The sequence below is a fragment of the Ambystoma mexicanum genome, chromosome 6p (genome assembly GCF_040938575.1).
Source record: "Ambystoma mexicanum isolate Mex_15411 chromosome 6p, UKY_AmexF1_1, whole genome shotgun sequence".
Classification (NCBI taxonomy): Eukaryota; Metazoa; Chordata; class Amphibia; order Caudata; family Ambystomatidae; genus Ambystoma; species Ambystoma mexicanum.
This window is the reverse complement of record NC_090935.1, coordinates 649,450,325-649,464,827: the sequence shown is the minus strand read 5'-3', so window position 1 is coordinate 649,464,827 and position 14,503 is coordinate 649,450,325. Positions and strand designations below refer to the sequence as shown.

The 14,503-nt window shown below is 40.9% G+C and overlaps 1 protein-coding gene across 2 annotated transcripts in view; it reads right to left on the bottom strand.

Annotated features, from left to right (window-relative positions):
• ZNF366 (zinc finger protein 366) overlaps positions 1 to 14,503 on the bottom strand; it is a 228,735-nt gene that overhangs the window by 119,976 nt on the left and 94,256 nt on the right. For both annotated transcript variants that reach the window (XM_069627510.1, XM_069627509.1), the window contains one exon: positions 2,377 to 3,711. In XM_069627510.1, coding sequence (XP_069483611.1) covers positions 2,377 to 3,702 — 1,326 coding nt within the window. In that variant the 5' untranslated portion in view covers positions 3,703 to 3,711. The remainder of the gene's footprint in view (positions 1 to 2,376; positions 3,712 to 14,503) is intronic.

The following is a 14,503-nucleotide window of genomic DNA, read 5'->3' as shown; positions in this document are numbered from 1 at the left end:
TGTGGTTATAGCACCGTAGCTAGATTACAGTTTCCAAGGACTACAAAGTCAAGAGCATCCCCCGTTATCCTGTTGCAGTTCAAAGGACAAAAAGCAAAGGGCATATTTGAGCAACCAATCTGTCTTGAACTCGGTACTCAATGACCTGGTATGTTTGGTGGACAAGGGTGGTGTCGGAGCAGTCCTACCTTTGGATTTCTCGGCTGCTTTCAACACCCATCATTCCATCTTGCTTTCTCGTCTTTCCAACGCCGGTCTTTCTGGCCAGGTCCTTGATTGGTTCACATCGTTTCTGTCTGATTGCCCTCAGTCTATTTCTCTTCCCCCTTTTCGATCTAAATTGGCTACACTTGTCTGTGGTGTCCCTCGGGGCTCTGCACTTTCTCCTATTCTTTTCAACATCTATATTAGATCTCTTCTGCTTCTTATTCACTCACATGGTTTCTGCTATTACTCTTACGCGGACGACACACAGATCCTCGTCCGCCTTGATCATTACTCAAGCTGAGACCGCCGTACGACTCAGGAACTGTTTGGAGGATCTGGGGCACTGGATGATGACTAATTGGCTAAAATTTAATGGCAGTAAGACCGAGGTCCTGGTGGTGGGTACCTCATCCCCCCTTCTCTTGTGGACCTCACAATTCTGGCAATCGAGCCTTGGCCCTCTCCCTCTCACGGTTCAATCGGTCCGTAATCTCGGTGTTAAAATCTCTGCCTCCCTGTCTCTTGAAAACCAGGTTGCTAGTATACGTAGTGCTGGTCACTTTAAACTCAGCATTCTGCGGAAAGTCTTGCCCTTTATTCCTGCTGAATGCCAGACTCCGGTAGTGGCAGCCTTGGTTCTCAGCACTCTTGATTATTGCAATTCTCTTTATTTGGCCCAGCCTCGTTATCTGATCCAAAGGCTTCAATTGCTGCAAAATGCTATCGTCCGCTTCGTACTCTGCCCCCCTTTGGTTCCCACATCTCTCCGCTGCTCAAGAAATTACACTGGCTTCCTGTGGCCAGCCGGATCCTGTTTAAATCATTGTGTCTGGTGCATCACGCCTTTTATGGCTTGGGTGCTGAGTTTCTCAAAGCAAAGTTTACTCATTACACTCCTGCTCGTTTGCTGCGCTCCCAATCTGCGTGTCTTCTCATTGCCCCCCGTTATCGTCTGTCTCGTATGGGAGGCCGTGCCTTTTCGGTGGCGGCTGCTAGAGCCTGAAATGAGCTGCCTATTGCCCTCCATGCAACTGAAGACCACCTCACTTTTCGCCGGCTGCTGAAAACTACTCTATTTTAGGCCGTTTCTCTCCTTTGGTGTTGTCACCGCTCTGTTCTTTGATTCCTCTTCAGAAGCTAGCGCCAAGATGCCTCTGGGTGTACGTGCGCTTTACCAAGTTCACATAACATAACCAATCGCAATTACATCAATCTGTATATTTGACACCATTTTACACTGAGCCTCATTATGAGTCCGGCACTAGCCGTGCTGGTAAAAATGGCATGCCTGCTGCCGGAGTCATTTTTTTTCCGCCGCCCGGCAATGGGGACTTACCGGGGTCCCAGTAATTGCCCATTGCCAGGTGCCATTGGACTTAATGGGAAGGGGCAGGACGGATGCACAGGCCCCATTCATGAATGGTGCCTGTGCATCCGTCAAGGTCTGCAGGCGGGTGCCGTTCTGCCCTCCAGGTCAGACCTGGCGGGCTGAAAGGCACCTGCTCGCAGAACTCGGAGTATGCCAATCCGGTAGCAACGGTGCCGGTAGCTTACCGGCACCGTTGTTACCGGACCGGCATACTTGTAATGACCCTGCTGTCATTGTCGGATTAATATTACTTTAAGTGTGTGAATGTGGTGAGACAGGTTGTTATTTTAAATGCAATATACTTCAGAATGTTCATATCAATATTTATCATAAATACATGATTTGTAGTATATCAGAAATTTGAATTGAAACTGGTCCAGCAAATTACCTTATTATCGTGGAATTGATAAACACTACTTTTTAGACTCAGCTGCCACAGAGGTTTGCATTCAGGCTATAACTACTTGCCTGAACTTTCCTAAGTGATGCGCAAAACGCTGCAGGTAATATTGATAAAGTGGTGTGCAGTTATAAAATTGTGGCAAAAAAGTCTTCTGTAAAGAAAATCGGTAAAGGTGTACCATTATAACATTGAAGGGGAGCGGGGGTGTCCCATGTTCCCCTTAAATGGTATAATGGGTCTGGGAGTTGCAGGGGTGTCCCACACATCCATTACTTGGATTGCGTAGGCATAACCGCTGCCTTTTCGCCAAGATTCTTTGTGTAAATGGCCATTTTTGTCACAATTCTAACACATGGAACCAATAAAGTAGCCAATCAAACCTTTCACTATGACTTACCTTATGTGTAAGAGAATGCTGCTTGAGATGGTGTGGCTGCACAAACTCCATGCCACACTCTGTGCAGATGTGGGGGCGGATATCCTTGTGCTTCATCATGTGATTCTGCAGTTGGCTTGGGTACTGGAAGCTTTTGTCACATTCAGTGCAGTTGTATTGGATAGGGCCTCGATGGGTTGTCAGATGCCTTTTCAGCTGAGCCAGCGTTGGGAAGTCCAGCCCGCACTCCACACAAATGTTTTCTCTGCCGCTCTCGTGCTTTGACTCATGGGATTTCAGTTCACTTGGGTAGGCAAAGCCTCTTCCACAGACCCTGCAGTTGTAAGGCTTGACATCGCTATGCTGCATCATGTGTCTTTTCAGGTGGCTGGTTTGGGTGAAGGCCTTATGACAAACAAGGCACTTGTGGGGCCTCATACCTTGGTGTGTCAGCATGTGAGTGTGCAGGTGGCTGAGCTGCTTGAAGAGCTTACCGCACCGAGTGCACGCATGGGGTTTTATGCCACTGTGTCCTAGGATGTGTGTCACCAGGTTATACTTGGACGTGTAGGATTTTTCACACATTGTGCATTTCCACCGTTTCTGGTCCCCGCCGACATCCACATAGTAGCTGTCGTCAATCTTAATGTTAACGTCTACCCTCTCCATCTTTGGTCTCATGTCCTCACTTTCCGCAATGTCAGGACTTCGGATGGGCTGCTCTGCTTGTCTCTGCCCCTGGAATGGATTGCTATAGTGAAGGTTGGGCGGTGGCATCATGACTGGAAAGATCATGCCAGGGTGGACTTTATGGCAGTATGGATACATAGGATGAAGTAAGGTTGGGCGGCCTGCCCATTTCATGCTTGTTGTTGATGGTTCCTGCTTAATTGGGGTTGCCCCAAAGTGCCCCAGCGTCCGGTAGAGCTGAAAGCCAATATTGCACAGATCTATCATCTTTGACCTGTAAATGGGTGGCGGGTGGGACTGGAATAGCAGTGGAAGGCCTGACACCCCTATATTCTTGCTCTCATCGTTCCTGGTCAAAGGAGAGCTTGTATCTTCAGCGTGGGTGCCGTAGGCGGCCTTTGTAGCCATGCTCTTTCGTCTATGAGATCCACCTTCAAATGCTCCATGAAACCTGTCAAAATCTTCCACTGGATGGTTGTATTGGCATTGGACGGCAAACTGTGGTTCACACGGCTCGCTCAACACTGTCAATCTGTTGAACTTCATCCGAGGCGGTGCTGTCTGAAAGCAAGGAGGAAAGGTAGGGTCTTGCTTCAAGTCCATGCTGAAGCACGGGGTCTCCTTCTTGATTGCACGCATCTCCATCTGCTGGGCCATATCTTCTCCCTGAAGGACAAACACATAGGATTGTGTTGATTTCATGCACTCTGCACCCAAAGCCAAGCAACACAGAATCACATGTTTGGCATTTTAGCATTTTAGACATTTCTGATTATTGTTCAGAACAGTGCCTGTTTTTTTAAATTATAATTGTATATTAATCATTAAGATTTTTACAATCAGAAGAAGTCGCTTAGTTCCGTAAAAAGAAAAGATTGAAATTTCAAAACAAAATGAAGTTTAAACAAAGTGCTGTCAACATGCCAATAGAGTCAAATGTTCAATCACTCAGTCTGTTAGTAGCGGGAAGGATTTTGTGATATCTCGTAGGATGTTATAAGTTGCCAATGTCCAAGCAGTTTTTTCTCCCGTCATCAATCTTGACCAACAAAGATCTTCATCTTCTAGCACAAAGTCTGAAAGTAAGTGCCTCAGGTGGAGTGATCTAATTTTTGTGGGACAAGGACAAGAAAGGAGTAGGTGTCGAAGAGACTCGACTACACCAGTCAGGCCACAAAATCTACAACCATTAGTTGTTGTGAGCCCTCGTATGAAGAGGATTTCATTAGTCGGCAGAAGATTCAGTACAGTGCCTGTTTATTTGTTTATTTATTCAAAGCGATCTGTAAGATGCCATATGCCACCGTGAACCCAAAGATTCCTGGTATAAAAGCCCACGACTAACCAGAACATGGCTGGGCTCATCAACCCCCGAATTGTGAAATCCAAATCATATTTCCGGGGTAACCACAAGTATATGTACGTGGCAAATTTGCACATAATACTTGCATCAAAGATTTTGTTCATATTTTTTTCATGTCGAAAACTGGGTTGGATTTCACTATTCAGTAGGTTGATGTCGCCAGCCCGACAACACAGGCAGTCAGAGCCCATTACACCTGAAGGGGGAAAGGGAAAAGAACACTGTACCCCTAAAGGCCTGTTCTGGCAGTCACTCCCCGGTGCTTACAAAAGAACACATTTGGTTAAAGCTGCTTACAATTAAGATGGGTTCTGTCATCAGGATTTCCAATAGCATTTGTCTATTTTTTATTCCCCTAAAACAAAATGCTTACATTTGTTGGTCTCATCCCAAAACTCTAAAAATAATGAAAAAAATAATGTGCTGATTACACAAATCTATAGTGTTTTTTTATTCAACTGACCAGTGTAAAGTTAATTAGCCTTTCCATCAGGAACCAGTGCTGTAATCATTCATTAATTTCATTTCTTTAATGTATAAAGCGCCTTTCGCCAAAGGCGCTGAACAGAATATATCAAAAAGCAGTACAATCACAGGAAAATCGAGACATGGGTAAAAACAGAAGAGGGGAACGGCAAGCGACATTAAGTGGAGAGACCAGATAAAAGATGAGTCTTTAGGTTTGATTGGAAAATAGGAAGAGATGTGGCAAAACAAAGTGAGAGAGGAAGAGAGTTCCATGGTTTATGGGTGAGAAGAACAAAGGAACGGAAATGAGAAGAAGAACAGGAGGGTTTAGGGACAGTTAAGAGATTATTTTTTAACTCTTTTAATTTGTAATTTAGTATGCTCGTCCTTTTTGCATGGACTTGCATAATAACCTAGCAGTTAAGGGGTTAACATACATATAGCCATGATTTACTTTGTATACAAACATGTTAAGATATAGAACACTTCATCAAGATACACATTTAAAAACAACTACTAGCTATCTTGTAGCAAGAAATCTAATTACATCACAGGATAAAACACACCATATAAACAGGACGATATTTCAAAATTTCAATTTAGATCTTGGTTAAAAACAGGTATCAGAGGTTAAAAGATAAGGCTTTATGTAAAATTCATGGAAACTATTCATACAAAACAAGAGCACTAAAAACAGATACACATACATTAATACAATTCATCTAAGGTAAGAGAAATGAATTCTGTGATCTGAGAGAGTGAGACGGAACATAGATTGAGACAAGTGAAGAAAGCGAAGGGGCACCCAGACCATGGGTACATTTGAAGACAATTGAAAGAAAATGGTAGAGGAGATGTGCTTCAAAAGGGAGCAGTGAAATATAGAGTAAAGAAGATATAATAAAGCACCGAAGGATAAAGAAAAAAGATGAATCGAGGAGTTATAAACGGAACGAAAGGGGAGGAAATGTGAGGCAGGAAGACCAAGCAAAACAGATGAGCAGTAATCAAAGCAGGAAAAGAAAAGAGAGTTAAGAAGAAGTTTCATAGCATGAAAAGAGAGATAGAGGTGAGCATGACAAATATTGAAAAGTGCATAACATCAAGAGCGAGCAATAGAAGAGATATGAAGTGAGAATGAGAGACAAGGATTGAAGCTACGGGCCAAGTTACACGCAATGGTGAAAAAGGCAAGGAAGATGGAGGAAAAGAGAGAGACAGAGGAGGACGAATAAGGGGAAGATATGAGGCAGGAAAGAAAAGAACCTCAATTTTAGGATACAGTTTAAAACAGTAGAGTGCAAAGCAGAGTCAAAGGAAGAAAAGGAGATAAAGGTCTGAGTGTCATCTGCACACAGATGAAATGAAATATTGAATGAAGAAATAAGAACAGAGAGTGGAGCAGTATGAAGATAGAAGAGAAGAAGGCCAAGTACAGAGCCTTGATAAATGCCATGTAAGAGAGGAAATGAAGAAGAAGAGTGTCCGGCCCAGGTTGCAGAGTAGGACCGTTGAGAAAGATATAAGCAGAACCATTCAAGAACAGACCCCAAATGCTGAAGGTGGAAATAGAAGATACAAGAAGAGAGTGATCAACAGTGTCAATTGCTGCATACAAGTCAAGAAGAATAAGAATAGAAGAGAGCTTAGAGTGATGAGCAGCCAGGGGGGGTTACAGACAAGTAAAAGAGCAATCTCTGTAGGGTGAGAGGAACGAAAGCCATATTGAAGAGGAAGATGAAGGGAGTGAAGAGAGCATAGGCAGACCGCTCAGGAATGTTAGTAAGAAGGCAGAAGTGAGATAGGCTGAAAGTTGGCAGGAATGGAAGAGTAAAGAGTAGATTTATTCAGGATAGGAAGAATAAGTGCATGCTTAAAAGTGGTCAGAAAGCAAGAGTTTGCAAAGGAGGAATTAATAAGAGAGGTAAGATAGGATGGAGATGATGATAGGCCTGGGTGATAAGCGAAGAGGGAATACAATCAGAAGGAGAAGCAGTGGGGTGAGCAAGATCCAGAAGAGCAGAAGTATCAGAATCAGCAAGAAGAGAGAATGAAGAAAAGAATATAAATGTGAAACAGGAAAAGAGGAAGAAGAGAGAGTAAAATAAGGAGTAAAAGATGAGCTGAGAAATTGCACTTTAGATGTAAAGTAATGTGTAAAATCAGAGGCAGAAAGAGATGAGATTAACCAGGTGTATCAGGCGGTTCAGGAGACAAAATATTGTGAAGAAGTTGATAAAGACAACAAGGTTTGATGGGAAAGAGAAAGTGTGAGTTCTGAGAAATACGATTTTTAGCGGCAACTAAAGCAGAGTCAAAGGAGGAGTGCAAAGATGAAAGCACAACAAGGTTGGAAGTGGATCGAAAGTTTTTCCATTGCTGTTCAGCTTTACACAGGCTTAAGCATTGGTAAACAAGGTCAGGAAAAAGCCAAGGCTGAGGAGTTGTACGAGTCAGAGAAAAGGGGCACAAAGAAGAGGCTGAGTCATGCACAGACAGCACAGAAGAATACAGAGTACTTGCAGCCGTATCAGTAGAAAAAGAAGAGAAGATAGAAATCGATAGAAGAGAGTAATGCAAAGAAGAAAGAAAAGATGCAGATTCAAAAGAAGAAAGTTTACAAAGAGAAAAAATAGTCAAGGTAGAAGAGGAAATTAGCAGGACAGGAGGAGAAGCAGAAAAGGTAAGTACTATCTGATCAGAAGCATCAAAGGGGCAGGAAGACACAGGAGAAGTAGAAGGAAGTGAAGAAAAAATGTGATTGAGGCAAGAACCAGACTAATAATAAGGAGGGGAAGGAAGAAAAGGCAAATGGTAAGAGCCAGTGAGTGAAAGCACCAAAGGGAAAAACGAATTGGAGGAGGGAGATTGAAGTCCCTAGGAAGAAAGAAAGGTGAGGAGGGAGGATTGAAGAAGGTAGGATAAGAGGAGATCGATATGTTAAAGAAAATCATCAACAAGACCAGGAGGACACTAAACAACAAGAAAAGAAAAAGGGAAAGGATTAAAAAAGGAAAAAAATGATATTTAATGGAAGGAAGATTGGAAGGCTAGAAGGAGGAGGTAAGAGAGCACAGGAAGAATTATAGAGAATTCCAGTGCCCCGCCCTGCCTACATGCATGAGGAATGTGGGAGGCTAAAGTAGAAGTAGTGTGAAAGGGAACTTGTATGAAAGAATTATATGGGGTAATCCAGGATTTGCTTAAGCAAAGAAAATTAAAATTACAGCGAACAAAATAAGTAAACAATAGAATGTGATTTGTTACAAACTGAACGAGCATTCAAAAGACCAACATTGTACTGGAGCAGTGCATCAAAAGTGATATGGGGACAGAAAAGATTAGAATGATTGTGTGTGTAAGCAGAAGATAACTGAGGAAAAGTACAGTGGGTTATCCTGGATGGAATAGGACAGGGCATGAAGACAGAAAAGAATATGAAAACTAAATAGATAGAAAAATGAGTGGCTAGTTGTTGCATGCTCAGGCGCAAACATGGGCAAACATGAATAGTGAAAGCCCTTAGAAGGTCAGCCTTTGAATGGGACGCCCGGGCTAGGACGCCCGAGAGGCATTTCCTGAAATAGCAGTCACGTGACCCACACTGCAATCAACCCACTTTAGGTGATTGCTTGTGGGCTCACCAGCATGTTGGCACTAAAATCCTCCAACCTGGTCCCACGTTATGGGTTGCCGTAAGGCACCACAATGACACTGTACTTGGGCTTCTTGAATTCTTCTACTAGGCCCACGTTCCATATGTTTCATTTATTTATTGTTCTTGGTTGAAAAACCTTTAACATTCCTCACAATAAAATTCATAAAACATCATACAAAAATATACATTATGAGATCAAGAACAGTAAAAAAAACAATAAATACATACTTCCATTAAAAGAAGAAATATTTTCAAAGTTCATCTACAGAACATTCATTATAAAGAGTCTTCTAAAAATTGCAATGACTTGATAAAAACCCACAACTGCAATCATATCCGAAGTTGATCTCCCTCTTAAACAATAAGACCCAAAACCTTTAGATCAAATAAACTAAAAACAGATAAAATGTTTCTAAAATAAACAGTGGGTTTCCAATTTGAGAAGGATAAAACGTTAAAAAATGCTCCATTGATTTAACTTCATCCGGTTCTTTGCAAAAACAACAAAAAGCTTCATTAAAACTGATTTCTTTGTATATCTGAGCATTGATTGTTTAGTAGGATAGAAATCTAATCTGAACCTAATAAAATCATTTCTTATTGGGCCATTTGGATGTCATTTATGGTCATAAAGAAGATGTTCGAGCGAGGGTTAATTAGGAATTTCATCAAGGGCCTTATACCAATCGCAATCATATAGACAGTCCTTTACAAATTCAGTCCGTTCAATGAAGTCACCTTATTTACTCCAACGAAACTCAACACAGAATCACAATGTGCAACAAAATTCTTCACTTGAATTACTTTATCGGTATTGAGCAATACAGTCATGTCAATGTATAATGAGTAGGCTGAAGGTGCTAAGAATTATTTAAACAAAAAAAGAATGTTAAACAATTCCAATTAGCAACAGCAGTCAAGGATTTACACCCAAGCTCATATATTAAAATCGTTTCTGGAATAGAGGACGATAATCTCAAATTCTCCTCCAAACCCATGCTTCCAACAGAGGGAGCCACTCTAAACTCCACAAGCCTAAAAGCTCTATTCCATATAACATCTTTGGTACAATGTTACAGTCATAACATTTTAAAACCGGGATCATAGAAATTTCCCATATTTCCCATCGATTTTATAAAGCTGATTACCTAACACATTAATTTGTTCCCACAATCAATCCTTGGTTCTCAATTGAAGTGTTTTTTCAAAGTGTGGGAGCTCCACAAAGAAAATGGTCTGCCCTTTCCAATTCCATCCATGTTGTGCTGATGTGTTTGTGTCCTCCGGATTGTGGAGGACACAAGTACATCGGCACAGCATTGCTGTACATCCAACAGCCCCAACAGGCCATTGCAGAAATTCCTACTTAACATGCTCAAAAGACGTGGCACAAACAAGCAAACCCTGGCCTTGAAAAGGACTTTGAGGGGTCAAAACACGTTAAGGATTTATAATGTGTCTTTGTTTTAATATACTTCCTTGCTCTGAGTATATGGGGTCATGGTCCTCGATTCCATGTGAAGATAGAAAATGTTGACTTTGTAAGTATGAAATTCAAACAGCTAGGCATATACTTACAACATGTCATTGTTTGGGCCATTATTATTATAGCAGTTATAAGAACTTGGTTAGTGATTTAATGATGGTTGCTTTGGATCAATTTTGGGGTGCTATTAATACTGCTGATTCATTGGTGTACATTGGGGCTGGATATTATGTTTGGAAAATAGTTTTAAATGATGTGGTCATTATTAAGGTTGATATGAATTACCTCTGTGATTGTATGATTAATTTTGTATAATGTTTCATATGATGATGTAACTGTCTGTTTAATTAACTTCTTATTTTATTTGTTTTGTATGCTAATATATGTTTATCTTAACTGTTTGCTTCGTGCATAAGGTTTTAATTAACCAAAAGCATGTAATAAAAAAGATATACATATATATTTAACTTTTTATAAAATTTAACATCAAGGAGTTTGTCCCAGCATAAACTACAAAAGAGTCTATCAGACATTGAAGCTCTATAGGAGTAAGGTCGAATAACAGGAAGTCATCTGCGTATGAGAACTATATCCAATGTCAGAAACATATAAATTAAAGAGGCAGGGTGCCAAAATGCACCATTGCCTCACATCCGAGTAGGCGATCATTTTCCTAGAAAGAACACCTTCGTGATTCAAACGAATGTGGATATTAATTGAGGCAATGCGATAATAAGGCAAAGCAGACCATTCAGAATATGCCACTTAGCTAGTTTCTCCCAAAGAAGGCCCCTATTTACTTTATCAAATGCAGCAGTTAACTCAATTGAAGCCAAGTATAACTGACCAGATTTCTTACCCCAATCCTGTTGCTGCAAACATTTTAAAATAAAACCATTAAGATTGGTTCCATGGGACATTCTGAAACCCGTTTGCCATTTCTGTAATTTTCCCATCTCAGAAGCCCATTTATGTAAATGTAAAAGGAGAACCGAAGCAAAAATCTTGCTATCAAAATTGGCTGATAGATTTTAGGATCCTCCCGGGAAGCTCTCTTAGAAATCGGTATACGTAAGCAGTTTGCCAGGAAATAGGCATGGCTTTGGTGGCTAAAATATATTGAAAAAGAATTGTTAAAACAGCAGACCATATCACAGGATTATCCCTAAATAACATGTTGCACAGTTTGTTCGGTCCTTGGGCCCACAAGTTACTTGAATGAATAATGAAATCATAAATACATACTTGATCAAAAGACAGATTCCATTCACTATTCATTTCATACAAGTCCAGATTCAATTCATGGGGCTGTGCTACTCCAAACACTTTCTGGTAATATTCAACCCAGACATTCTGTGCCACAGAATTGAGCTGTTTACTAGTTTGTCATACCCCCATTTTATTTATAACTTGCCAAAATAAAGATGAATCTTTACCCTGCAAAATCTGCAGAATTTTCTCTAAATTCCTATGGTAAAGATGAGCCTTATTACCTTTTTTCCAAATGGAATATGTTTCTTTAGCTTTTTTTAACCAGGAAATTCCCCATCATGGGTGACTCCAAATTGTCTTGTAATATTTCTAACTTGTGCCCGTAGTGCCTTCTTTTTCACTACCATTGCCTGATCAAAAGCATGCGAATGTCGCAATGCAACCCCAGATTTGAACTTAGAATAGTTCGATAAGAAGCAATCCATAAAATGCTTATTTAAAAAAAACCAGTTAGTCAAATTAAATACATTCAACGTCCTGTCAAACATAGTACTGCTCAAAACGAAAGACAATTTCTTATTAAATCACGCTGCTTCACCCCATTCCAAACAATACAGTTATTAGCTGGGTTCACCTTCACATTTAGTACCCCACAGGATGCTGCCACTTCAACTGAGACATCAACTTCACACACTACCATACAATAATCACTCAGGCCTGTCAAAATAATGTTTAGAGACAAACATCTAAAAGACATGTAGCCATCTGTAAAAATATAGTAAAAAAATGATTTTGCTTGACCACAGGACTAAGTATATTGCCCGGGATGTATCCAGGTACAGCCCCATTCAGCATATATAAACCTAACCGCTTAAAACAGTTGTGCCACTTGCAACCCCACCATCTCTTGCCAGTTTGTTTGGTACAAGATGGCACCAATATATTTGTTTATTTAGGGATCTCTTGCAAGTAGTAGGTTTCAAATCCTGAGGCAGCAATACTACGCCACAATCATGTTTAGCCAAACAAACACTAACAAAACTGGTTAGCTTGTCAGTCACAGCTTGAATGGAGCAAATCCCCTGATGCCAGTACATATTAACGATGTGGTTCTCATTAAACCTGTAACACAATCAGAGCACAGTAGCTAGAGCATATCCGAGTTCATCAATTGAAAACCCCCAATCGTGCATTTAGAAAACAGCTGCTATATTTAAAAAGAGTCAATTCCCTCACTGTAAGGGTATCACTAACCTCACTGATACACTTACAGTGTGGCTATTGCTTCCTTTTAAATATAGGAGCTGTTTTCCGAAATACATGCTCTGATCACAACACTGGAGATGGAGGAAGAATCTGAGGTTTTGGGGATGGCCTTACACATGTATAGATCTTTACAATGGTATAACGATTCAAGCCTCTTCTTAGGAATTGTAATATACAAATGTATAGTTCTCTAAAATGCAAATAACAAGGAGGTCCTGGGAGTCCCTCTGCCAGACATTAGTCCTGATTACGAGAGCCTTACCCAGAGTCTTTAGCTCACTATCTTTCACAGAGGAGAAATATCCAACACATATCAGTCTTTGTCCTGCCCTCGGGCAGGAACAAGAGTATCAACAGCAACCCCAACCACGTGTTTCTGTCTGGTTGGACCTCATCAGTAGGGTGGAGCTGTGCCTCTCTAAGAATAGCGAGCAAGGGGTCCACATCTGGATTCCCCTAGTAACTTAGGGTGAGACCCAAAGTTACTTAAAATATGCAAATAACAAGGGGGTCCTTGGGAGTCCCTCTGCCAAACATTAGTCCTGGTTACGAGACCCTTACCCAGAGTCTTTAGCTAACTATCTTTCACAGCTGAGAAATATCCAAAACATATAAGTCTTTGTCCTGCCCTGGGGCAGTCCAGCACTGAAATGCTAGGCAATTCTCCTCTGAATAAGAGTACCAACAGCAACCCCAGTCTTTGAAATGGAACTGAGTTTGATCCTTTGTTTTGGAATTGTGATATACTTAGTGAAAATGTGTGTACTTTGTTTTCAGTTGTTTTGCTCCTGAAGAAGTGGTCTTATCCTGAAACGCATTGAACTTTTGTATTCTGCACAAGCAAAAGCAGTGTGCACAAGTCTTTCAAGCCTACAGTGTAAATGATTTTTATTTGAACTACTTTTGACTAATTCATAGACGGCTGTATAATCATTATAGGCTGTTTGTACAGTGCAAAGGTGTACAGTGGACCCGGGAGTCCTATGACTAAGACACAATTCTTCTGAATATATTACCTTGCTTGCCAAAATATTCCGACATCCTTCGAGTTCCTTGTTCCCGTTTCTCAGATGATTTTATAGATCTGAGAAATGTCCTTGAGGACCTCCTATTCAATTTATTGGATTTAAGTTCTTAGATTTTTTCCCGTTCACCACCTTGTTTTTTTTCCTATTTGGAGAATTAGCTGAGATATTCCTCACAGTCAAGACCGTGTTGTCCACATCCACCACAATTATCAGATTCTGAGTAGGCTGTAATAATATTGAGTCCCTTTGTAAACTATGATCCAGTGGGCTAATCCTAGGTACCTCAGTGGCAGGCACCAGCATATCCCTGCCATTAAGGGACACCTGTTGCTTTTCACCTAGTATATCCCGCTCTGTCTGGGACTGCTGGGAAATCGAACATTCCACACTAGTACCCACTCTAGGATTAGCAGATTCAAACAACTCTTTCAATTTGGCATGAATCCCTGTGTTGTCCAATTTAAAAAGAATGGACTCCAGCAACGTGGAATGAACCTTTGTTTCTTGTTTAATTCCATCATATAGGAAAAGCAAAGCACAAAGATTTTGATTAATTTCCTGAATCACTGGGTCTCTTGTATCACATATAACCTGATCTCTGTCTCTCAACATGGTTGACAATCTGCGGGGAGGCACTGGTTCAGGAGTGGAAGAATAAGAAGTAATAGTATTATTCAAACCATCGCTCGATTGTTCTGCTTCTGAGAACATAGGGGGTGTATGAGAATACAAATCCTCAATCCATGAATTACCCTGTTGAGTCAAAACGTGAGCAAAAGGTAAGCTCCCTCTCTGAGATGAAACTTGAAAGTCCGACATATATAACAATTCAGAATCAAAAATAATGTCAGAGGAGGGGCGATAAGGAGGGAAAGCACGTGACATCCGTCGAGGAGATTTAGAGATACTTGGAGTTGGTTCTTGATCAGCCCCATGCTTCTGAATCATATTGAAATAAGAAGTAATAGCTGACGACT